A 27,117-nucleotide genomic window follows, 5' to 3' on the forward strand; every position below is an offset into this window, starting at 1 on the left:
TGTGAACAATTTGCAGCAGAATCAACGTCTCCATTTGTTTATTTTTTAAGCGCAAACTTAACATAATAACAATAGGAATAATGAAAATAAGGCACACATTTAACGTTTTTACCGTACATTTAAAGGTGCTGTTAAACTACCCAGATTGACGAAATTTTATACCATTAGCTTGAACGTCAAGAAGAACCCTCTAGAATAGGATAAAGTTCCGAAAACGCCACTTTTACTGAGACTTAGTGGCCATTCAGTAAGCGATAACTACTTTTGAGGTGCCATACAAATAAACTTATATTAGGGGCTGGTCGCACTAGGCAGAACTTTTGTTTACTTTGCTAAGCTTAATTCAAGCCCGTGGGTGGATACATTCGTTAAGTGTAGCTGCTATATTTTCTTTTTACTTCCGGGTGATTACTCCTTCCGAGAAAACTGTAGGCCAACCTTATTCTGACATGCTCGACTTGAAGCGTGAACTCAAGTGTCTTCTAAGCAATGTTTATATTTAAAATCTCCTAAGGCACGGTTGCGTTAGTATAGGTGGTTTTCACCTCACACATCGTCACGCAAGTGAAAAAATAAAATCCTCAACCATTCAATAGATTAAGTCAAGAAATTGATAAGTTGTAGAAGAGTGATACATAAACAACGTGTGAAAGCCACAGGGCTGTGTAATATCTCCTAATCGAGTTATTCGAGAAAATGTACCACAGAAAATTACAGAGTTTAGTATGGGACGCCATATTGGTGCCCCGTCTGATGGGCACCAACATGGCGGCCGGAAACTAGCAAAAACATCTGGAGTTTACCTTGGCTATTTCGACGGCTTTCTTCTTTCTGCTGAACTTTCACACTTTGACATTAACCCTTCTATTACATGTTAGCTGATCAGACCTAAAAAAAACACGAGGCGAATCGATGTTTTCATGTACGTGACATGTTTAGAGCAGCAATCCTTCTGTCACGCACTGCGCAAAAATCTAAAATTCAAACTGCTCTATTTTCAAAACAAAGAATGCTATCCTGCTGAAAACAAGCAAGCCGATGGAAATTTAGATTTTCTTATATGTGATGAAGATAAAAACCCAATATTGTGTTTAGTTATGAATTTCAGTTTTTTATGACGTCATGTGAAAACCAAGAATAGCATAGTGCCCAATGATTTTCCCACATGACATGTGGGTGGGATTGTTGAAACTACTTATAGCCTTAATCAATTAAACCCGCTAGTGCCGTATGAAGTTCTTCCTAAATATCGACAGTATCAACGATTATCTTAAAAAACATGGTGTCATCGCGGACATAGGCATGGGTATTTAACTCTGACAGAGAGCAAAACATCGGACATCCACTGGCAATGTTTGACTCACGTCTTGGCCTTTGAAAAGAGGAGCTGCTGGGATCAGGTCTGAAGGCGTCGATGACATGTTCCACATTATCTTGATCCAACAACATCATGGTGACCTTCTGTCTGAATGGCCAGCTAAGCAACGCATCATACTCACCACGCATGACCACAAAGAAGATCGACAGATGTGTTCCTCGACCCATCCCGTCACCGTTTAAATACAGCCGGGTGCACATTTTGTATCCATGGCGACTGGTGTAGAAACATGGGCTGTAAATGGAGCTCTGTCTTCCGGAAATTGCATCATTTCTTTTACGAGCAACTTCTGTGACTTTCCACAGAAGGATTCCATCGTAGGTGGAGAACTGCTGTTGACGGACAAATTCCTCCACGTCTGCCAGAACGACATTTCTAAGCGCCAAATTGTGTTCTGTGGAATCCATTCGTCTCTCAAGTCGCGTTCTACTTTCCACCGCACCGTCTAGTTGACGCCTAAGTGAAGATACCTAAATGAATTAATGAATGAATGAACCAATCAATAAATCATAGCTTTCCCACACTATTTACAACTAGATCTCTCCACTGACCAGCTTGCTGAGCCAAAAACTCCCTATAGCAATGAGCTTTACGGAATCCTCTTTGAATTAGCTTATTCAGTTCAAACGCTGAATTTGGAACTTATTTTCTAAAGGTGGTCATTCTTATCTAAAGGTGATCACATATTGAGAGAAATTATTATTGTAAATGTAAGTTGCACTTGCACAAAAACTCTAAAGCAAGTGAAAAATCAAGAGAGCAATATTAGATATATGTACAGTGCCTTGACTTTCTTTTTTTACCTCGTGTTTAATATCGTTCAGCTGACGGACTGTTTCACTTATCAAGAACTCGATATTGTCACTCGCATTTTCAGCATTTGTAAGTCGTCTAGAAATGTCTTCTGGCAAAGGGAGGACGGGTGAAGATGCCTGCTTTGATGCCACTGACAATCCTCTGTGTGTCATGACCTTCCCTTCCAGTGAAGCAAGCCTTTGGTCATGATTTCGCAGCTTCTGTCTCAAATTTGTAATTTCATTCATAAGTGTATCTATCCTTGATATTGCGTTGGAAATGTGCCCCTCCGAACTCCTCATCCACTCATCAGTGACACCACCACCGTATGCACCGGCAAATGAACCGAGCTGACTCTTCATTTGCTCCTCCAGACGAAGGACGAAGGTTAGCAGCAGATTTAAGTGAAGAACTGAGCACAGTTGGTTGTGTTCCTTGGCTTCCGATTGCTTCATTTTCTGTGAATCACGTTTAAGGTGTCTAACTTCAATTTACTTCAATTTAGTTCTTTATTTGCATACATGCGGCATTAATTGTTTTAGAGTCGACGCAAAAATACATCTTATTTTACTTATCTCTATAAAATATTTCGTTTCCTTTTTTCTTCTTTTTCGCGAAAGTGAGTTGGATATCAGCTAATCACGTTTGTAAAAAAGCTGACTCGGTAGCGCGACGGGAAACGAGACATTTCAATCTTCTTCTTGTAAAGGGCGACCTTAGATTTCCATAAGCCGTTTGGTTAATCCTTAGGCTTCCTTGCTACTTTCTATTGTATGCTGGCAGACATCAGTGATGATTATTAATTTTAATTGTCAAGTAGCGTTGTCACAAACCTGGTTTGCACCACATCCGATTTGTCCAAACCTACAGCTTTTCTCCACTGCTTCGCAGTCTCCATCGACGGGACTTACGTGATTTTCCAACTATGTAAAGGAAAAATTATCATGGGTCGAAAACCATCCGAGTGTTTGCCTCATTAATACTACATGTAAACGAATAGAAAGATCTTTCATTTCTCGTTCTCTGTACCTATGCAACAGCTTACCTTAAAGGTTGATAAAGAGGAGTATTGACTTGCATGTCTACAAACAACACCGAAATATACAACTTTGGACAAAATTATTTTTAATTGCGTTCGACGTAGAAAGAACACACTCCTAATACAGATTGGAGTGTAGATTGTATGGGACAGTCGATCGAACAACGAATGAATGGATCTTGGACGCGAATCTGACAACCCCTCAGATTTTGCAGGGGCGGATGACATAATCACCAAATTGGCAAAGGAGAGAAACCCTGGGATCGAGATCATCGAACGTACTCGAACGCAGGAGCTTGTGACTTCCTAAGTAATAATAAGTAAAATAATCGTTTGTTTCACAATGTATTCACTTGAGTTGTATATAGATCGCGACGTTTCCAGTGCAGTTACTGCTTAAAGTGGGAAATGCAATTAAAAACCATCACATGGAAGATTTTTGTGGCTAAAAAACCTAACATGTTGGTAGTCGAAATTACATCTGGTAAGGGGCAATGATAAAAAATTATATTATGGGTTAGTAATGGTTAGTAATGTCCTTCTGCGTCTCTCACCGTTACATGAGACACATCAAAATCGTTACCTCTCCTCGCGGAATTCCCTCCTTACCGCACCCGCGGCATTGCACAGGAAACACTTTGCAATCTTGTTCTTGGTGACTCTAGAAAAGTAAGGAGCAAATGACACAGGACATCAGCTTATCTAAAATTAAATGATATCTAAATCTACCATTATCTAAATGCCACAGCTATTGAGTGTTCAGCATAAAGGTATTTTCGTTCCACTATGTTTTTTCTTTTAATTTTCCATCTTCGTTGGGTCAAGTTATTTCACCTGTTACCAACTCGTAACTGACGTTCGTTCCAATCCGATGCTTCGCTGTAAATGTAAGAACTTTGTACTAGATGGACAATTTCTCGTTTGACTATGCACAGATAGTTACTAAATACATTATAACACTGACCTTAAGAGCAGCGGCTGTAATCGGTTCTTCGCATAACGTGCACAACTGAAGACGGTAAGGACATTCCTGTTCTACATGTTGCTGAAACTCCGATCTCTTAATCGATTCGGGACAGTTAGGATTGGTACAACGCTCTTTTTCGGCAGGGCAAGACGGGATATGTTTCTAAATGGAAAAGAAAGAATTTAGCGCCTTTATTATGATTATCTTTTATTTTGTTCAGTGCACTGGAACATTAACATCTTCATTCTTCGCGATTCAGCGATTATAATTGCATTTCATATCTAGGACTGAAATAAAAAAAGTCAGTATATATTTTTGGCGTTATATAATAATAATAATAATAATAATAATAATAATAATAATAATAATAATAATAATAATAATAATAACAATAATAATAGTAATAATAATAATAATAATAATAATAATAAATAATAATAATAAAAAGAAATACCCAGTATATATTTAAATAATAATAATAATATTTATCCAGGGAGCCCACTCGCCTTGGCGGTTTTCAGTGGGGCCATGCAAATTAAAAATAAAATAAAATAAAAAAATAAAATTACCTAAAAAATGATTTCACAAGATCAAACGAATTTAAAAATAGCTAAACAATCATCATTCACAAACTTTTAAGCTTTGGCTTAAAAAGGGACAATGATTTGATGTTTGTAATGTCATTCCCTATAGCATGAAGTGATGATGATGAAATGATGTAACAGGACGGTCAGTGATAGTAATGGAGTAGGGTCGTTCCATGCTGTTGTTATATTAATTATCCACCGCATGTATTCTTTGATATTTTTGAAACAGCTGTTGCTTTTTTAGTGTTGAGAGAAATATTGACTAGCCAGTGAAAAACGTCGAGGCTATTTTTAGCCCAATAGCCCAGTTAATCTTGACGGTTTCCTTGGAGCTGAATGGGTGGGATGATTGTGATTGGATCATCCATATTATATGATTTTAGTCACGACTTTGCAGTTGTTTGGGTTGTTAAACAGCTTGATACTTTGTATTAGTTAAAACTGTTTTTAGTTTAAAGTAAAACACGATGGTTGCTCTCAATTTCGGATCATCTTCCACGATCGTGATGCCACGTACACCAAGACCATTCTGTTTCTCTCTTGTCAAGACCACCACGTTGTTGCTCTAAACCAAGCTTATTTTGTTATCCATATATCCTGTTCAAAAATGTCGTTAAAAGCCACATTGCTTGCTTGCTTCTTCAAATTACCTCCAAGTGTCTAACTTCTCCTTTCCATGTACATCCATCATTTGATTTAGAACATGGGACAACCAGTGAAAGCACTTCACGCTTCATGAAGTTATCAAGGAAGACCTACAATTAGTAATTTTGTTAGATATTTGGAAGATTGTAAGAAAGATTAAGTATACAAATCTGCATGACTACTGTTAACATGATGTGTTCATGTTTAACTCGGGTACGCTATGGTTTGAAAAAGTGTAATTCGTCAAAGGCTTATGCGCTCTGAACACGAACGTATACGGCCAAAAAGAAATCCAAACAACGTAACAAAAACAAACAAAACAAAACTATTTCTTTGACCATGTTTCTTTCTTGTCTGTTATAGACATACCTTTTTAGATGCTTCTTTATCGACAAGACAAGTGAAGCTGCCATCCTCCCTGTTAAAATTAATGTTACGTTAACTTTCAATTCTGCTCTATTATTATTTTAATTCGATTACCGAACTGGTAATGAAGCAATACACAGAATTAATTATTTCTTTGTTCGCTAGTATCTTTTTAAATACAGCCATTCTTTCGTTACCGTTTGAGCTCCTCAACGCATGAGTTGCAGTAAACATGACCACAATCTGTCTGGACAGGATCTTTTAAAATATAACCACAATATGAACACAAATATCTTGCGTCAACTGAGGCTTTACTTCTCGTAGATACTGGGTATCCTGGCATCGAATGAGTAAACACCAGTGTCGTCTCTGGTTACAATGGCTTATTTGACTGAAATAAATGAAAATATAAAATGGTCAAAAATCGGCCGATTATTAAGCGCGTTTAGATCAGAACGATGGTGACCTGTTGCCAACTTCGGTTGATTGGTGGGAAATTATAAGCAAAACAAAACAATTGCAGTACGAGCAACCATTAAATTTTGTTAGTCCTGTGCTTTTTATTGGAAATATGTTTGTAAATTATGCGCGTAGTTGTTGTCATGATTCCTGAAAAATGACAAGACGAAGAACTAGAAGAAAAGTAAGGAAGGCTATTGAACTTTATTGTCGTTCGATTGGACTTTAATGACATTCTGTCACGTGACGTTAATTGTCATGGATCACGTGAAAACTGAATTTTTCATCACTTGGTAAGGGCCCCGTGATGACAACGAAAGATCGTAGCTAAAGCTAATTTATTTGGATTCTGTTTAGGTAACTCTTTATTCCTCTTCATATCCAATAAAAACAGTACTGGTCACCTCCAGTTCAATAAAACAAATCGTTGTCTCGTGAATACCGTCTAATGTACTGTTTAGACACTTAAGTTGCTTTACCAGGCGCTAAGTATCTTGTCCTCAAGTTGCATAGTTGATGGTTGTCAACTGTTGTTAACAAATGGCTGTCAAACTTCCGCCATGCGAACTCGTAACAGAGTGATTACTTTTCTTAGAGAAGGAAGAAGTATCTCTACCATGGAATCGCCGCAAATACTAATTTTAGACCACGTCTCTCTCTACAAAATTAATTCTAATGTACTTTACTTTATTGAACCTTAAAGTTTCATCCAGGAATACCATGCAAATTTGCTTCTTGGGAAGCAAATAAATATCGTTGCAAATTTAGATGATTAAAATACTGGCGCCTTACTTGCTGGGGCATGACCCTCACACAAAGGGAGGGATGAAGGAAAATCCATCAATATACCAATCTCAGTTACCAACCATTCTACATTCTCGGCAATAGTCCTTGCCATATTTTTGAGTATCAAAGGGGAAATCCCTTAAGAACAGTTCCTTGGTAACTAAGGCTCGATTCGCCGGAAGCAAGAGTAGTCGACCCCTCTGTTTTACTCAGTAATGGCGGTTTAAACGCCAAGTCTATAGTTCGGAGTTGGGCTCTGTTCTCATCTGGCAACTTGAAGAATAGCCATTAAATGTACCTAATTAGCTCAAACTAAGGAGCAAAAGCCTTCCCATGACAAGGCGAGTTCGATGTTTTAAAGTCTGTCAACAGGTATGGTATGGCTGCAAAGATCAAATGCGACTTACATATATTTTTCAAAACCAGCGCTAACAAATACATCTAGCTAACAATAAAATTCACTTACATTCCTCAATAAAGGTGGTTTGTTTGCAGAAAAGTCTATTTGTAGCCTTGGAAACAACATGTTTTTAAAATTATCCTTGCTTCTGACTTAACGCACGCTCGGATACCTCCAGACACTAATGGTAAATTATTCAGTGGATTTAGTTCCATTGTCTTTGGGGTAGTGACCTTATAAAACGGGGAATCCCCTACATCATGTTTATCTTATTAAATTCACGCAACGCATTTACCGATTTAAGAAGGACTAAGATGATTGCTTTCTAAGAAATCGGATAGACTTCCCGCACCCTTACTTAGTCGGGAAATATGATCTGCGCGACAGGCGAAGAACAAGAATAAAGAAAAAGAAGAACCGTCTTTTAAAATTTCGCATTTACTTAATACCGAACACTGAAGGCTTGTTTCTTATAGCAATGGAAACACTACAAGTGCAGGTTACTATAACCGATGAAAACCAAATATTCTTGGCACGACAAAGACGAATAAAGACGAAGAACAGCCGACAAATTGGAAGAACGGAATTTTGAGCAATGGAAGCGATCATCACTAAAGCCACATACTAACCAAAAACAAACAGCGATGATGCTGGAATTAAAGGGGGTACGCCGCATGACGAAGTGTCTAGTTTCAAGGATTTCTTGTATCATGTACACGGTTGGGTTTTGAAGGAAAGACAGTTTTTGTATAACCGAGTCAAGGCAGCAAGCCGTTTGGTACGTCAATCCAGTTCAATGAGCGGAAAATTCTTAAACTGTTGACATGAAATCATTGTATCAGGTATGGCATATTCCGGGGCCAATCATCAAACAGCACGACTGAATATGCACGATAATTGTTTTTTATAACCGTGTAAGTAGTTATGTTGTCAGACAAAGATGATCCGGGCTTCTGTAACATGTCGGGGAAACATTTTATACCAGTGAGAATAAAAGGTGGGGTGGGGGGGGGATAAATTGCTGAAACTGCGATGATACGGATAAAATACGGAGAAAAAAACAGCAAGCTTCCGAATACATGGCATTGTATTTTGAATTTTGTAATCCACCGTATTTCCCAGTTGGGTATGCTTTCAGCCAAAGGATGTTGAATACTAAGTTTTTCTTTGAAGATATTTATTTATGTAAGAACAAAGGTAATACATTATAAAGGAATTATATATCGGTCGGACATCAAGGGTTATTTATAAGTTTGTATTCAAATTGAGTGAATAAAAAGTGAAAATGCATATATTGCACTTTTTAAAAGTTTCATTTTCGAAAAACATTGCAAGCGTACCGCGTCACGGCCTAAAAGGGTCCGTGCACACTTCGGCCAATCTAATTTTTGATTTTTCCAACCAAAGCGGAAAAAGGAAATATTACTTATCCTTATCATATTTACATATTTTAAAGTACAGAATAAAATAGAAAAAAAGAAAATGGTCAGAAAAATCGATCATTTTTCCATTTTTCTAATTTTGACGTTTAATTCAAAAAACACAACGGCTAAAAACTATTTTGCTTCTTTATTATTTTTTGGTTATTGTTGAAAAGTGAGAAAAATAAAGTAATCTCCAAGTCCTAGATCATTTTTCTATTTTTTCCGTTTTTCCCCAAAAAATAGAAAAACAGAAAAATGAAAAAAGGATATTTATCCACACCATTTTTTATTTTTTTTCATTTTGTTCAAAAAATAAAAAAATAGAAAAATGGCATAGATATCGTCTAATTTTCCATTATTCTATTTCTACATGAAAAATAGAAAAATGTCACAAGAATTTCGACCGAACTTTCATTTTTTTTTTTATAATTTTAATCGATCGACAGTATGGTGGATATTACTTAAACCAGGAACGGGAACCGGGAACGAAGAACCGGGAACGGGGAACCGGTAACAGAGAACGGGGAACGGGTGTCTGGGAAAGAGTGTACAGCGGTAATCCCTATAAGAATTCAAAATATGCTTTTTAATGCAACTTTAATAGCGCCTTTAAGGTTTAAGTTAGATTTTTGGCAGATATTCAGGGTTAAGTTTCATAACAGGAATTAACAGTGATTGTCAGTAAAAATCAAAGAAATCGTGGCCACGGTCAAAAATCGATTTCGCTCATACTTTTTCAGTTTGGAGTCCTAGGTAAGTAACTGAAGGATGTACAGTTAGATTTTTTTTAAATGTTCCATACAACGGTAGAAAACCACGAAAAACGGTCACCCTACGGCAAACTCGTATTTCACCTCGCGAGAACTCGAAATTTTACACAATCAGTCTGTTTTTGAGTGACGGTGGGTGCTTTAGCATTGCTACGGGCCTGTTTTGCAGATACTGTCTTTTATATTACTTTTGCAGATGACACGAGCTTCTTCTTGAGTCATAAAGATCTAGACACATTATATAAAACGATCAAGAACTTAAACAAGTAACATTTTCAAGTCTGTTCAAGTCATTGAGAATACTGAATATACGTACCTGACGGCAATTTTCATGTATTCATATAACCATGACAAATTACCGGCATTCTTTGATAACTTTTTTAAAACTAATGAAAGTACACATTCCTGCAATACGCGATTAGCATCAAAGGTACATATCGAATTAAGAAGAACAAATTACGGCAAATTTTCTATAAGGTTTTAAGGGAGCAATTACATGGAACAGCCTTCCCGTTGAAATTAGAAACATAAGTCCGATTAATACATTAATACATTCAAAACCAAACTTAAAGAGTATGTTTAAGATTATCTTTCATAATCATTTTCTTTAAAATGCTCAACAGATCTTGATGTTTTAATACACAAAGGAAACGAAGACAAAATGAAACAAAACGCAATCTACGGTTCACCCTCTACATTTGCAATTGGTGGCTACTGCGGAACCTAGGAAGTGCCGAGGTATTAGGGAAAATCGCCCGTTAAATATCGAGGTTCTATTCCATACATTTTAAAGGCCGGGCTGCAGAATAGCGTTCGTTATGCCGAGGATTCTATTATACAGAGGTTCCTTAAATAGAGCTATCACTGCAGTAATAAGGTTCATGCAATTCAATAAAAATAACAATAATTACAATTGGTACCGAGCTGAGCTCCATCAGCTCTATGGCAAGTGTATAATTTGAAACTACAAAATAAATTAAAAGGAAAACGACGAAAAAAAAAATCAAAGGGGAGGATCTCAAATGTAGCTTAATTGAAAGTGAATGAACATCCAGAACGTTTGATGGAAATGGAACGTGCCAGCGACCATTACAAGTAATGACTAGCGATCAGCTCTCTGAAGATGATGTCCGCCTAGCAGGGAGGTGATAGCATCTCATGACCAGTGCTATTTATTCTGTAATGATGTTAAGTATTTCCTTTGAGAGGTGTTATTTTCCCGAACCATCAAAATTTTTGATAGCGTTTATGAGTTGAGCTTGTCCTTGGAGCGAGGCTTCTATCTTGAACAGAAGCTGTCGGAGCCGTTTAGTTGTGGAGTAAGCAGAGAAAGATGAACTTCACGTGTCCGTTTTAGAATTAAGATGCTCGTTACATGTAAGAGAGGGTTTATTGACATTGATATTCAGTCAACAGACTTAACAATCAACATAGCTTTGTAGTTACCGAAGTCTTGACATATTTGAGGCGTTAAACAGGAGGCAAGTCCTCTGTACACTGGACTGGTTTTTTGTCTGGATGGAAAAAAGTAAAAAAACACATGGTCACAGGAGCCAAAATAACTGAAGACCGCCGGCATGACGGGTAAAAAGGCTACGTTATAAATTTAAGATCATCCAAAGGAATTTCAAAGTCGGGGGGAGTTATTAACAGCCATATTACTGACCGGTACTGGTAACATTACATGCGCAAAAAGTTTAACGCTTAATATTTGCTTTGAAATAAAATGCTAGAGTGTTAAGAGCGGCTGTCTGTAAGAATCGAGAACTGCATTTCAGCGACCGCTTGGTCGAATTTCTGATATTTCGCCTGAAGATACCCTTGAATTAACTATTTTCGAAAATCATATTTTAAAGTTCCAAGGTATTTTATTTTTTGAGAAAATTGCGAGAGTTTGAAATGCGGCCTAGGTGCGGTCACGGGCCGATGAAAACCGCAAATCAAACTTTACAGCTCCTTTATCTTCTTAAATGAAGCGGTCGATCAGTAAAATGGGGGAAAACGTGTGACTTTGTTCCTTCCGTGTTGTTTTGAGTGTTCGTTTTAAGCAGCGACGGCTCAAATCAATAAGCCAGTGTGACACTGAACAACTGTAAGACTAGATATTCACTTCGTCGATGTGGGCAACGTGCACGTGATCCTAGCCAGGCACTTTGCGCGTTCAGGGCGCTTTCAGAAAAGTACTGCTTGAGGGCCAAGCTATGACTACCCTGGTGATGATGACCTTGTCAAGCTTAAAGACTGTACAAGAGATCTGAGAGCCCACCTTTCCAGCTTTGTTTTTTTCCGCGAAAAAACTCGACGTTAAAGTATCAGTGTCAGTTTTTGGTTTTTTGACTTACAGTAATGCAGATCCTGGAACGTCGATTTTTCGCAAAACAAAATCTATCCATAACCACCATCCCCACAATTAAAAATATAAAATTTTTAACTTTGAGGGTATCAGAGTAGTGAATTCCCCACCGACCAACCCGACCTCCCCCACCCCCGTCCCCATGCCCCCTTGCGATAAGCGTCAATTGTGGTTATTTTTTACTTTCCTAAACCGGTTTTCTCGTTGTTCCTGCCAGTTTCTTTCAATTTCCGAGAAGATAGGAATCTTGCCAGCCTTGGTCTGTCTGATGATGGCCACGAAAACTAACTTATTAGCGCAAGCGGGTGAGGGCCGTAACTACCTTATCACTAGCACGTGCGGGTGAGGGCCGTATTTCGCCTATACATTTTCCAATTTCAGATTTCCTGTTATTATTTTTTTTCACGGAGTTGAAACAAACTGGCAGGAGCAGCGAAAAAACGGTCAATAGGAAAGTAAACAATAACCACAGCATTATTGACGCTTATTGCTAGGGGGGAGGGGAAGGTCGGGTTGGTGGTCGGTGGGAAATTCACTACTATGCTCTCAAATATACAGATGTTATATTTTTAATTGTGAGGAAGGTGGTTATGGGTGTTTTTTTTTTTCACGAAAAAATTAACGTTCCAGGGTCTTTATAACTGTAAGTTAAAAAACGAAATGACGCTGATACTTGAATTTTTTGGGCAAAAAAAAAAAAAAACAACAACAACCAAAGCTGGCAAGATGGGCTAGGGCGGCTCGCATCTCTTGTATAGTCTTTTAGCTTGACAAGGTTTTCATCACCAGGGTAGTCGTAGCTTGGCCCACAAGCAGTAATTTTCACTAGTTACAGTTTCTAAAAGCGCCCTGTACGCGTAGGATTCCATACCGAAATGCCTGGCCAAGATCACGTGGGCGTTACCCACATCAGCGAAGTGAATATCGAGTTTATACAGTTGTTCAGTGTCAGGCTAGCTTATTGATTTGAGCCGTCGCTGCTTAAAACGAACACTCAAAACAACACGGAAGGAACAAAGTCACACGTTTTTCTCCATTTTACTGATCGACCGCTTCATTTAAGAAGATAAAGCAACTGTAAAGTTTGATTTGCACTACTTTTTCCTGCGACATCTAAATGGTATGCAAATTTGTTGCGCATGTTTCATATGCTAATTGACCGGAATAACTATATTATTTTAGAGCAGAATAGGAAAGAAATCTGGGATCGAAAAACATTGAATGGCTGTCTTCAGTCAATCTGATTAGTTTTAGGGCCTAATATGTGATGTTTGGAAACATTCACGGGCTCCAGATGTCAAGTGTTTGTGAATCGGTTCTGTTCTCATAATTCGTGACGTGAATTGCGAGCCGCAAGTATCGCACGCATATTCGATCTTCCTTGAGTGGGAAAGAGTTTGAATCAGAGCTTGAAACTTGGAACAAATAAAGTTCTTTTCTTTGTCTTTCGAGATATGAGATTTAATTTAGAAAAAATGACATACCAGAAACACTTTTATTTTAATGAAAATAGGCATTAGTTTCGAGGCCATTTTGAGTAGCGTACACAAATCTGCATGCTTTAGAAAGCAGCCAGCGAGTTTAAAATGTTTATTGTATTAATTTTCTTGTGAGATGGTTGGTCTAGGTTTGAGTAACGTTTCAAGTTCATTGGGTTATTTTACACCGTGAACGGTGCTTCGTCCTTTGACCTAAATTTTTCGCGGTTTTCATCGGCCCGTGACCGCACCTAGGCCGCATTTCAAACTCTCGCAATTTTCTCAAAAAATAAAATACCTTGGAACTTAAAAATATGATTTTCGAAAACAGTTAATTCAAGGGTATCTTCAGGCGAAATATCAGAAATTCGACCAAGCGGTCGCTGAAATGCAGTTCTCGATCCTTACAGGCAGTCGCTCTTAAAACATTCAGTAACAGCCTGACTGGCTAAAACGTCCGGGACAATTCATCGATCCTCATGTACTATTGACGCTACTCTACAGACATGAATTGGGGTCAATATTCTTACCTCCTTCGTAATCAGTGTTTTCTACAGGTCTCTGGTCTCGTCGCCTTCTCCTTGTAATGAACAAGTAAACGAAGCAGATGAAGAATAAAATCCATCTTGCCATGATCAGCGAAATACGAATGATTTTCTTTATGCCACTGTTTGTAAAACACATTCTTCTAAAAAAAAAGTTAATCTCTTCTTGAAACGATATGTACGTCTTTGACTCCAACTTCCTTAGGTGTAGCGATGTGGCTGTTTGCTTATGTATGTGGGTTATGTGTACTTCACCTATACACGTGCGCTGTATATAGCATTGTAATGTACAGGCGCCAGGTATAGGCGGAGCGCGCGGGATAAGCAGCTGACTGCTTAACCCCTGTAGACGTGCTATATACGGGGAGGCGGAGCATCATTTGAAAAAAACAAATAACAAGGCTGCGGCGATATTGCATTGCGGTCTTGATCGCTGACTTCAATTACAAACTGAATGTTCTGTTACCCTTGCTATTCTGCATTCATGAATGCGTTAGTTGTGTATGTTCTACGGTTCAAGTACTGTTTTCGGGAGTCCCGAATCATCATTTTGGATTCGAGTTCGAGTTGGACTTCGAGTTCAGTGGATCGGACTTTGAGTTGAAGTATTTAATAGAGACATGTCCATGTCTGAGTGTAGCCAATAGAATTCAGAATATGTCTGAGTAGGTTAGTGAAGCCCTTGTTAAGATCTGCTTTCCCTGCATAGTCATAAACCGCGCAAAAATACTTTCTTATTAGTAGACACCGTCCTTAAAAAGTTAGCGCAATTACGAATACATGGGACTGTGTTTTGAAACTGACAAATTGATGTGACATTTGCATACTTTAGTAGTCAATCATCAATTGATCAAGTAGGTTACCGTACCACGATCCTTTGCATGTCATTTAGATGTACAGAGATCGATAGCGACAGTCTAAAAATATTCGTCTCCCAAAGAATTTACTTGTATTGAACAGACCAAAATGTTTTTGTAATGGCAACTTCCATTTAACCCTTAAGTAACATCCAACGCCAAAACGTTTTTGATATATATTGAATACTACTGAAAATTGGAAATATTCCTGACGTCATAGAGAGAGTGAACAAAGAACCACCGTTAAGAATCCACTTGGCGGGGGAAGTCATGAAGAACTAGACACATTATATAAACCGATGAATCAAGAACTTAAACAAGAAACTTTATGGTTAAATGCAAATAAGCTATCTCTTAATGTCAAATAACACAATTCATGATTACAAAACTAAAAAGATAAAGTTGAGTTATAAAGCAAACGTGATTATCAATGAGAAACCAATCAATCAAGTAAACTACACAAGATTTCTAGGATTATACATTGATAAAGAACTCACTTGGAAATACCATATTAACCATGTCACAGTCAGAGCGGCAAGAATGACCGGCATAATGGCCAAAGCAAGACATTTCTTACCTCTTAAAACACTACTCACATTATATAACACCCTGATCTACCAGTGCCACTTTCCAGTCTTATCAAGTAAACATGTTAAAAGTCAAACCGTACTTGCTCACCTCAGCTTACGTCTTTACTAAATATTCGACTTCTACCTTAAGTAACATTAAGGAAGCACCATTTGTCCACTGACAATAGTTCAGAAACCTAACCAGTAGGCAGAGAAGATATGCGTAGCCAGGCGAAAATGACTATAGTAATCCGCCGTATTTCCCAGTTAGATATGTTTACACCCCAAGGATGTTGAACACTAAGTTATTCATCGAAGATATTTATTCATGTAAGAAATAAAAGGCCGGTTATACATTATAAAGGAATTATATATCGGTCGGTCATCAAGGGTTATTTATAAGTTTGTATTCAAATTCAGTGAATAAAAAATGAAAATGCATATATCGCACTTTTTAAACCTTTCATTTTCGAAAGACATTGCACGGCGTACCGCGTCACGGCCTAGAAACTTACTCACTGTTGTTCTTTACTACATAACCTCAACTCTAAAATTAAAAAAAAAATCATAAATTCTAAACTCCTCTTTGGAAGCCCCTCGGTCGATTCCAAATTATATTTTGCTCGTTCAACTGTGACTAAAGTAGATTTTTGTCATATACTATCTTTTATATTATTTGCAGATGACACGAGCTTATTCTTGAGTCATAAAGAACTAGACACATTAAATAAAACGATGAATCAAGAACTTAATCAAGAAACTTTATGGTTTAATGCAAATAAGTTATCTCTTAATGTCAAAAAACACAATTCATGATTTCAAAACTAAAAAGAGGAAGTTGAGTTATAAAGCAAACGTGATTACCATTGAACGACCAATAATAATAATAATAATAATAATAATAATAATAATAATAATAATAATAATAATAATAACAACAACAACAACAACAACAACAACAACAACAATAATAATAATAATAATAATAATAATAATAATAATAATAGCCGTTTATTCACAAATCCAAGTGAAAAGGAGATAAATGAGGTTTTTTCTTTCTAGTTTATCTCCTGATAAGAACATAAATTAATCAAGTGAACTACACACAATTTCTAGGATTATATATTGATGAGGAACTCACTTGGAAATACCATATTAACCATGTCACAATGAAAGTGGCGGAGAAATGACCGGCATAATGGCCAAAGCAAGACATTTCTCACCTCTTAATACACTACTCACATTATATAACACCATGAAGCAAGCACGTATCCCACTAGACTAATGACTATCCTCAGGACATAGAAAAAACTGATCAGGATTATAACCTTCGCCACTGAATTACACATGCAGAAAAATCTGGACCACTGTTAAGTCATTGAAAATACTGAATATACGTACCTGACGGCAATTTTCATGTATTCACATAACCATGACAAATTACCGGCATTCTTTGATAACTTTTTTAAAACTAAGGAAAGTATACATTCCTTCAATACGCCATCAGCATCAAAGGTACATATCAAAATTAAGAAGAACAAATTATGGCAAATTTTCTATTAGGTTTTGAGGGAGCAGTTACATGGAACAGCCTTTCCATTGAAATTAGAGACATAAGTTCGTTTAATACATTCAAAACCAAACTTACTAAAGAGTATGTTTAAGATTATCTTTCATAATCATTTTCTTTAAAATGCTCAACAGATCTTGATGTTTAAATACACAAAGGAAACGAAGACAAAATGAAACAAAACGCAATCTACGGTTCACCCTCTACATTTGCAATAGGTGGCCACTGCGGAACCTACTGGACTCGTTTTTTGTCTGGATAGCCTGAAAAAAGTAAAAAACGCATGGTTACAGGAGGCAAAATAACTGAAGACCGCCAGTATGACGGGTAAAAAGGCTACGTTATAAATTTACGATCATCCCAATGAATTTTGCAGTTGGGGGAGTCATTAACAGCCAAATTACTGACCGATACTGGCAGCATTACATGCGCAAAAATTTTAACGCTTAATCGTACTTGCTTTGGAATAAAATGCTAGAGTGTTAAAACATTCAGTAACAGCCTGACTGGCTAAAACGTCGGGTAAAATCCATCGATCATCCAAGTAATTCTCATACACAGTTGACGCTACTCTACAGACATGAATTGGGGTCAGTATTCTTACCTCCTTCAACATTAGTGTTTTCTACAGCTCTCTGGTCTCGTCGCCTTCTCGTGATGAACAAGTAAACGAAGCAGATGAAGAATAAAATCCATCTTGCCATGATCAGCGAAATACGAATGATTTTCTGAAAGCCACTGTTTGTAAAACTAACACATTCTTCTAAAAAAAGTTAATCTCCTCTTGAAGCGATGTGCTCGTCTTTGACTCCAACTTCTTTATGTGTCGCGATGTAGCTGGTTGCTTATGTATGTGGGTTATGTGTACTTCACCTGTAGTGCGTGTAGGTGCGCTATATATAGCATTATAACTTTTTTGCAGGCGCTTAGGCGGATATCGAGTCGCGATGATCTAAAACTCGCGTTCCTTATGTGTCTAATTGACCTGTAGACGTGCGCTTTATGATGTATAGCATTGTAGGCGGAGCATCAGTTGAAGAAACAAATAACAAGCCTGCAGCGATATTGCATTGCGGTCTTGATCGCTGACATCAATTACAAATTGAACGTTCTGTTACCCTTGCTATTCTGCATTCATGAATGCGTTAGTTGTGTATGTTCTATAGTAGACGTATGTTTTCGGGAATCCCGAATCACCGAGTTTGGATTCGAGTTCGAGTTGGACTTCGAGTTCAGTGGACTTTGAGTTGAAGCATTCAATAAATAGATGTCCATGTCTGTCAGTGTAGCCAGAGAATTCAGCATATGTATGAGTGAATCAGTGAAGCGTTGTGCGGGTGTCTCCTTCGTGCAATATTGAATTTTAAATATCACTGACTGGCGCCTGTTGTTATAGTTTTGCATGTTCGATCTACAGTGGATTATATGGGTAATTAATCAGCCATTATGTATAGAATATTGAGTACTCCCTACACCCCCTCCACCTCTTATATCTGGTGGTGCCCTTAGCACTCATTCGATAACCGGTACCCAAGTGACTGTACTGTTCCTGAAGTATTATTTTTACGATAACACGTGGGTCACCCTTCTTCTTGGTAACAAGAGTCGGTCGCTTCCTCTGTTTTACTCGAACGGCGTTTTAAACTCGGCGCCATATAACGCCAAGTTTATAGTTACGTTGGGATCAATTCTCACATTAGTGGAAACTTGAAGTATTACCATTAAACGTTTTACCTAATTTAGCTCACACTAAGGGGCGAAAGCCTTCTCGAAGGGCTGGCAAACTGAGTATTGTGGCCGCCGAACGGAAGAGATGAAAAGTAGAGTCAGACAAAGATGATCCGCGCGGCTTGTGTAACACGTTGGGGGAACATTTCATACCAGTAAGAATAAAAGGAGGGGGTTTAAACTGCTGAAACTGTGATGATACGGATTAATCGGAAACGCATCCCTACAAGTTAAACGTCGTCAGTTGTCAACAGTGTTAGTGTATGCACATCCGATGAGAAAAAAATTAGTTCTGGAAGATTTGAAACACATTCTGATGTGTAGTAGTATAGTATATAGCAGATTTCGGTTACCGCACCACGACCCTTTGCACGTCATTGAGATGTACAGAGATCGATAGCGACAGTCTAAAAATATTCACCTGTCCAAGAAAATACCTTTATTGAACGGACCAAAATGTTCTTGTAATGGCAATTTCCAATAAACCGTTAAGTAACATCCAACTCCAAAACTTTGATATATATATTAGATACTAGTGTTTATTTGCGAATATTGTGAATTGCGGGTATTTTCCCGGACGTCATACAGAGAGGGAACAAAGTTAATGCACGCAGTTTAAGTGGCCAGCAAAAGAACTCACTAAGAATAACGGGGAACATGATGTGAGATCCGCCAGCGCTCATTAGAAACACGCAAAATATACTGTATCGTTCAGCACAGAATTTTACAATAAAGAAATCAGTAAAAGCGTCCTCATTCTTTCTGTTCAAAACTTAAGACTTGTCCGCAAAGAAATCTACGTTGACGGAATAAGGTGAAAATGTTCTCTAACTCAAAAGTAGCAACTAGGTTAATGGAGAGAAGTCAAGGCAAATGACGAGGATAGGTAAATGGTGCATTATGTGAAATGGGCCAGTCAAACTACGTAATGGGGCGGAATGAATTAATTAATTGAGTTTAATGCCATTTCCAGGAGCCATTTCATCTCAACAAGCAAAAATGTTAAAAGTCAAACCGTACTTGTTCACCTCTGCTTCCGTCTTTACTATAACAATAGAGTTGATGTTCGCAGGCGTAAATATGTTTTTGGCCCAACTCAGGCTCAGAGGGCATTAACCAAAGGAATCAAAGACAGCACAGTAAGCGATCGCGATATCTTCTGTGAACGCTGCCGGAATCGCGTCGGCGTTTATTTTATTGTACAAAAGCTTTTGTTGTCACAAAAACTTAAAACTTTGGCAGAACACCGCAAAATTTGTCAAAAGAATCTTTGCTTCTAAGTTTTTAAAAGGAAAATAACAGAATTTTGTAAACAGCGAAGAAATAGTCACTTACGACTGTTAAAATTAATCGTGCAATTGCTTAACTAGGCGGGTTTCGCTCAAAGATGACAAATTACACTCACTCGCCTCTGGCCGTGTACAGGCATTATTTCCACCATCGCCCACAGTTTCTGTATTAAAGTCCTCTTCATCTAGCTCAGACGACTGAGAATTTGCTTCTTCGTTAGGTTTTCCATCGATTTTGTAGCTCAAAACAATTTCTTTGCAGATGAAGCGCTTCCAGTCAAACAAGCAAGAAAACGGCGCGAACTAACAGTTGAATGGCTTCCAGTTCTGATTGGCTGGCTACGTTATTTTCATTTTTCTTATTGGCTCAGAGCAGCGGGCTATATTTTAGCCCGCTGAATTCTTCATTTTAGCCCGCAAAATACGCCGCAATTCCCAATGAAATTATTATAATAAACATTCGACTCCCATCTGAAGTTACATTATCTCATTTTAAATTGTCTGTAGTTACTGAAAGCCAGCCAATAAGGAAGCACCATTTTATCTGTTTATAATGGTTCGAAAATAACCAGTTTCATGGCCGATAAGACCTGCATAGCCAGGCGAAAAGAAATTTTTGTTACCTACCGTAAAAAAATATTTCCCCGGTAGATATGCTAACCTCCACTCGAAGCCCAAAGGATATTGAATAATAGATCATTCTTCGACGATTTTATGTAAGCAAAAATCGTGATGCATTCAAGGCTTATTTATAGTTTGTATTCAATTAAGTTCCATACGAATGAAACTGAGCATATTGCACTTTGTAAACCTTTCGTTTTCGATAGACATTACAAGCTTCACGACCTAATAACTTAGTTACTGTTTACTTTCCCACACTGATAACCTCAGCTCTTTCACTGAAGCTCTATGGTAATTAGACTAATTAGGTTTGAAAGCCCCTCGGTCGCTTCCAAATCACACTTGCTTATTCAACTGAAAAGGAAATTATTGTGATGATATACATGCCATTTGCTCGATTAGTCTGGGCAGATCTGGGAAGATGAAGACGATATCTACCTTGACGTTAACACTGAACTGCGTGAACTGAACGACACTGAGATAGTGCACTGATAGTGCACACACCAGAGCGACAGGCTCAACTGGGTACATGTTTGAAGAATTTCGACAACTTGCATAGTTTGTCTGTCTGTCGACGATCTATTATTCTGAAGTCACGCAAAGTACGTCACGCAAAAAATCTCATTAGAATCACTAACTCATTTATAATATTGTACCATGAGGCCAAGACTACATTCGCAATCAGAACATACTTTTTTTTTCAAAAATGTATCGTTTTAAAACCCAACATTCCGACCTTGGTTAAGACGCAAGAGTAGTGGATAGTTCAAGAGTTTCTCTTGTAGGCCAGAAGTTTCGAAAACTGTTTAACCTAGTATATCGATCAAGCATCAATGTTCTGTATGTAGCTATACAGTAGTCGGTGCGCTGGCGAAGGGTGCATTTTACGGAAATTGCAATCACTATTAAACTAAGCAAGTTCCAAACAACGGAGTCAAAGAAGACTGTCGGAGCGGAAAATTTGGTTGCTTTCCAGTTTCACTTCCTTATCAGCGGGGAGAGTGCTGTGAAGTATCGCATGTGTGTTTCGATCCCATCTCTTTATGCCTTTCAAATCAATATTGTTTGCTAATGGAACAGAACACTTATGACACATCTTTTATCGACTCCTCTTGACTATGTATGTCGTGCATGTTAAACTCGTTCATATTATTCCAAGAATACGAGGAAAACATTAACACGCAGATGAATACTCTGTTAAAGATAATCACTTCCGCCCCATAGAGTAAGGTATTCTTTTGTCAACTTTCGTCTGATCACTCACTCAATGAAGCAGATGTCTAGTTTCGATCTGTAAACGAATCATAAATTTAGAAATGTCCACACTATTCGATTTGATAACACAGCAAACAAAGCTGTTGCGTCGCCCTTGGTCCAGAGCTTCTTACCTATAATCTCAGTTTTTAAATCGCTTTGTCAGTGATTCTGCAAGTGCACTTTTAAAGCATCAACACTTTCTTTCTTTAAGCGTTACACGATCCAACGCGGCATGATATATTAAATCCGCAATTTTAGTGGTATGATGAAAAGAACCAAGAACGTGTTCTAGGCAACCGAGATATGTTGAAACATACACCTTAAGTAACACACACTGACTGCACGGCCCTAAGTTGCCGACACACATTTATTTTATGGCTCAGATACTCACTCTTTCAAATAAGGATAGAGTTCTACCTCAGCACGGATCGACACTGAGGACTTACCGTGGTGTCTTCAGGTACTTACCAAAATCCAAGATAAACGATTTCTGTAGAAGAAAATGATCCTTGCTCTGTCTTTGGCTTACAATGCAGATATTCATGTCATATTGATGTTGCAAATAATCTCTTCCTGTTTGTCTGGCAAATGATCATGACCCCAAAGTTAAAGAATCGGGGAATTCCCGAACTTTGAATAGAGTGACTGACAAGGACCGCAGGGCAGGGGTTGGGCTGAGGGGCTTTCCCCACACTTTTTGGGTGGTTAAAAAATAATTTATATTTATTTTATTTTAATTAATTTTATCCTGACCGTATCCATCACTTACAGGCAAAAACTTACATAACATAATATTAAGTAATTTATATATGTGAGACAGGCGTGAGGCGGCAGAACTGCCTCAGGACCTTGCAAATCGATGAGCCGTACATTGTAAACACAACTTAAGTTTAATTCACAGAAATTCTTGTACACGCTACCATTGATTCCCAGATTCCTTACAAAAGATTCCTTGTGAATAATGCCTTGATAATGCAATGGGAACGTACTAGCGATATAACTGATGCGATGCGATGCGATGCGACGCGTTGAGATGCGGTAAAGAAAACTAAAGAAAAACAGAAAACCTATTATTACAAAGGCGAGCTCGGTGCGATACGAAATTACAATACAATAAAGCAAAACAGTAACTCTGAAAACTTACATCTGTGTCCTTGTTCCGTTAATGACATAAACCTTAGTCCTTAATCCGTTCCTTGATACCTTTTAGCCGTAGAAATGTTCAACTCAAAGTACTAACTCAGCGAAAACGTTCTGAAACGTTCAACTAGCGTGTTCATCCGGGACCGCTCGGTCCCAAGCCACCGCAACGTAAGTTTCTGTCATGTCACGCAGTGTCACGCGCAATGCCGCCGTGACAAGGCGGACCTCTCAGAACCTGTTTTGACGACATCTTAATTAAAATCAAAAAGTTGTGTGAGCCCGAGAAGAACGTGATAAATGAAACCATTACGATCTGTAAAGTTCTTCTTCTGAATCCGGCAACCATTTCAGTTGGCGGGCGCGTGAGAGATCCTTTTCTGCCGCTTGAAGAATGAAAACATAGCTTCAGTCGACAATGACACAAGCATTGACTCGTTACTTCAAAAGAAAAGAAAACATAATTTAGCTGATACAATTAAAAAATGAAATCAGTATTGACAGTGTGCGATGTATTTATTGCCATTTCAGAAGACCCCTCTAGTTGCCTCATCCTAACGCGTTAGCCGGCCCCCACTCCAAAACCGCGCGGCGGGCCCCGGTGAAACGACAACAGGTCCGGATATACGATTGAATATGATAATTTCCAACATAAAACCGACATGCCAAGGGAAACGGAGAAATAAATTGAAGTAACAAATAATAATTACTCGGGCCGTGAGGCACCGAGTTAAGTTCTGGGTCGGCTTCTTTTTTATTTTATTTAATTTTTTTCGCGTCGCGATTGTCCAAAGACTTCATATACGACCAAACGACGTGTCAAATGTTAGAAGGCATGTGCAAGACAAATGAATACCATGTTGTAATGGATCACCTGGGCTACACGCTCCTGGAGTCACAATTTGTTGAAACACTTCACCGAGACCACAGCTAAATCACATTTCTTCCTTGGTGATGTCAAAATATGCAAATATTCTATCTCTTAATGTCTTGTGACGTACGCGTGTGGCCACCACAGCCTCTGATACTCTTCTCAGTTTTTCCGCTTTTATAGTTAATAGCCGATATAGATATATCACCAGAGCTTCAATATGAAATTCAGAAAGAAAAAGGAAAAGTGGAATGAATTGCACATTTGAATGAAATGGTCACCACCCAAATCAAATCGCCGACATCGCAAAAAAAAAAGAAGACTGAGTCATTACCTTATCAACTTTACCGACACCTGAAGAATTCGTCGGAACGTTCTTTAATCTAAATGAGCTAACACGCAAGTTTGCGGTATTGCCAAGCTTTAAAGGTCTCCCGGAACACGCACGCAGGCAAATACAACATCGAGATTACCAATAGGCCCATTAAAACATTACGGCAAGGAATTAAAGTTTCGACTTTTAAAGAATGATCAATGTAGTGCTGTTTGCAAACTTTTACGCGCGACCAGTTCGTGGACCTATATCAGTGAAACCGGAAGATCCTGCAAACTCAAAAAAGGGATCATTATAGAAAGATGAGATTACAAAGAATATATTATTCAATTTTATATCTCCACAGTTATCCACAAATATAATTTTTCCGTATTTTGAAGACCCGTCCACCTTGATCCAGAGTGAAAAATATTGATGCTGAAAAGATCTTATGCCCTGTTCCAAAACGAAGCAGCATTCCCTCAAACAAACATCACTTTGCACTTTTTGCATTCTTTTTAACACTATTTTAGTATTTATACAATAAAGAATTGAAAAAATGTCGCTTGTGAAATGTTCGTGGCTAGTCTGACGCGGCGTTTCGTCTCGGCCAAGAGACTCTTCAGAGACCTTTAGAATTTCTAGGCAAACTCGTTGAGCATCGCGCTCAAAGTCCCGTTCGCAAATTCAAGATCTTAGCAGTCTGGCCCTCTATCGCAGAAGGATTCCCAACCGCACGTACACGAGTTGAAATTTATACAATAAAGAATTGAAAAAATGTCACTTGTGACTCGGAAATGTTCGTGGCTAGTCTGACGCGGCGTTTCGTCTCGGCCAAGAGACTCTTCAGAGACCTTTAGAATTTCTAGGCAAACTCGTTGAGCATCGCGCTCAAAGTCCCGTTCGCAAATTCAAGATGTTAGCAGTCTGGCCCTCTATCGCAGAAGGATTCCCAACCGCACGTACACGAGTTGAAATTTATACAATAAAATATTTTAGTATTCTCAGTTAAATCTATTTAGTTTGTTGATCGCATGGTAGATATTGGTATTGCGCTTCCACAAATAAAAGACTTTGAACTCAATGCCGTTATATTGATTATTAATTTTAGCGGAAGAATTAAAACAGAAAACGTGTCGTTAACATAAATACGTTGTCTATTGTTTTGTCGTTTAAAATAACCTCAGTTGTGGGGAATGTGCTTACAATGCATTAATACTCGCATTAATGTTGCAAACACGAATATATTCGGTGGTGTTCTCCTTCTCTTATCTGTCAATTGATTTTTACAGAAGAATAGAGCACTTTTCCGGGGAAATAACTTATGCTGTACAACTTTGAAATAATTCCATGGCGCATACTTATTTTTAATTTCAGAACTTGAAATTAACCCTGCAGTATATGTTAAGAAAAAGTATCTGTTAAAACTTTTTGACCATTCTGACTTATCCCAAAATTACAATACGCTTAATTGATCATGACCTTTACATCCATTTTCAATGTTACGTATATACGGTAAGTATGAGTTGAGCACAACTGATTTATGTACGGTTCAGTGAACTCGACGTTGGGCAATGAAGATGCTGTTGGGAGAACTTCAAAAAGTCAACCCGGGATCGATAAACCGAAGTTTTTGAAATTTACTTTCTTGCATGCGAACAAAACGGCCTAATTCTACCGGAAAGTTACGGAGCAGAGCCAATCGAAAGCGGTCAAATAGTTTGAATTTTCCTGACAGCCCTGCAAAGTTAACATTGAATGGCCATTTCAAGTTAGTAGTTTTAGTTAAGTTTTCGTTTCTTTTGCCAATAAATAGAAACATTTCCGATTTAATAGTTCAAACGGTCTTTCAGCCGTTTAGTAGCATGTCGAAAGATAATCGATGTCCTCGGCCATGTATGTAATACTGAAAATGGCTATAAGTATTGGGAGTGTCAAGGGGTTTTTGCCTCACCTCCGGAATGACAGCGAGGGCCTAGTTAGCAAAACTTTAAAGATGAATTTAACAAGAACTTACAAACTCTATACCACAGACAATTACGCAACACTTTTTTTATTTTATCAAAGCGACTTTTACTGAACATTGAGTTTGGATCAAGCCAACCGACAGCAAGAGTTAATGAAACCACTATCGAACCGAATAAACAAACAATCAAAAATTGCTCATCTTGGAATTAACATTTTAACTGAAAAAGTGAGGCGCTTATTTTCAACCAATCCAAAGTAGCTGTAATATAACGAAATACACAGTTTTGCCTCCATTTTGAGAGGCAACTGAAACGTTGGAGGAAGATCTAGAATCATTAGAAATAAGGAAAAACAATTTAAATGCATTGCTGTCCAACTGGAAGCAGATAAAAAGTAACAAAACTATGATAATTTACCTTGCACCTATTTCAACCGGACACATGCATATACCCTAGTATTTGGTGTTTGAATTTCAATCGAAGAAGTTCAGTCCCTGTCGCCAAAGCTTTCCCTCGAAGAAGTGTTCTTAGACTACAGTCAACTCTCACCTTGCCTTGAGGATTACAGACGTTTGACTGAAATAGATTCCCGCTATTACGGAGTCTCGGTATTAAGGACAGTAACTCGCTTTCTCGAGGGTGCCTACAATAAAGGGAGTTGATTGTAACCAGGCTAAGATATTTCTGCAATGTTTTACTCTCCAAATTAATCCGGCGTGTATGTTTTTCGACGATGAAACGGTTAACATCAACTGATAAAGAAGCAACCACCATGTTTCAAGTTTCTTTATTTATGTTTACCTCTAGAAGACAAGCGCTGACCAGCTAATATTGGAATATATAACTGTCTCATTTAGTCAAATACACATTTTCCGTTGTTCTTTGAATACTTAGCAATACATTCATGCTCAGTCAAGTTATGATCATAAAACACACACACAAA

The 27,117-nt window shown here is 38.1% G+C and overlaps 1 protein-coding gene and 1 long non-coding RNA gene across 5 annotated transcripts; both read right to left on the reverse strand.

The window, feature by feature from the left end:
• Window positions 1-21: 21 nt before the first annotated feature.
• Window positions 22-22,445, reverse strand: LOC146488312 (TNF receptor-associated factor 2-like). 4 transcript variants are annotated; one of them, XM_085123199.1, is made up of 11 exons: window positions 22,352-22,400; window positions 11,063-11,130; window positions 5,975-6,168; window positions 5,781-5,829; window positions 5,417-5,521; window positions 4,177-4,341; window positions 3,796-3,873; window positions 3,007-3,096; window positions 2,182-2,631; window positions 1,133-1,848; window positions 22-509 (listed from the first exon to the last, which is right to left on the reverse strand). In XM_085123199.1, the coding sequence occupies exons 3-10, from the start codon at window positions 6,118-6,120 to the stop codon at window positions 1,243-1,245; spliced, it is 1,689 nt and encodes a 562-aa protein (XP_084979325.1). In that variant the 5' UTR covers window positions 6,121-6,168; window positions 11,063-11,130; window positions 22,352-22,400; the 3' UTR covers window positions 22-509; window positions 1,133-1,242. The 4 variants fall into 4 exon arrangements, with proteins under 4 accessions (XP_084979325.1, XP_084979300.1, XP_084979317.1 ...); XM_085123174.1 differs by lacking the exon at window positions 11,063-11,130 and having other exon boundaries at window positions 22,352-22,445; XM_085123191.1 differs by lacking the exon at window positions 22,352-22,400 and having other exon boundaries at window positions 11,063-11,327.
• Window positions 22,446-22,754: 309 nt separating this feature from the next.
• LOC146488313 (uncharacterized) lies at window positions 22,755-23,229 on the reverse strand. Its single transcript, XR_014866677.1, has 2 exons — window positions 23,028-23,229; window positions 22,755-22,931 (listed from the first exon to the last, which is right to left on the reverse strand). It is a non-coding gene; the product is annotated as an uncharacterized LOC146488313 (long non-coding RNA).
• Between the last annotated feature and the right edge of the window lie 3,888 nt (window positions 23,230-27,117).

This window comes from Pavona decussata, unplaced genomic scaffold (genome assembly GCF_977016875.1).
Source record: "Pavona decussata unplaced genomic scaffold, jaPavDecu1.1 SCAFFOLD_11, whole genome shotgun sequence".
In the NCBI taxonomy this organism is placed as follows: domain Eukaryota; kingdom Metazoa; phylum Cnidaria; class Anthozoa; order Scleractinia; family Agariciidae; genus Pavona; species Pavona decussata.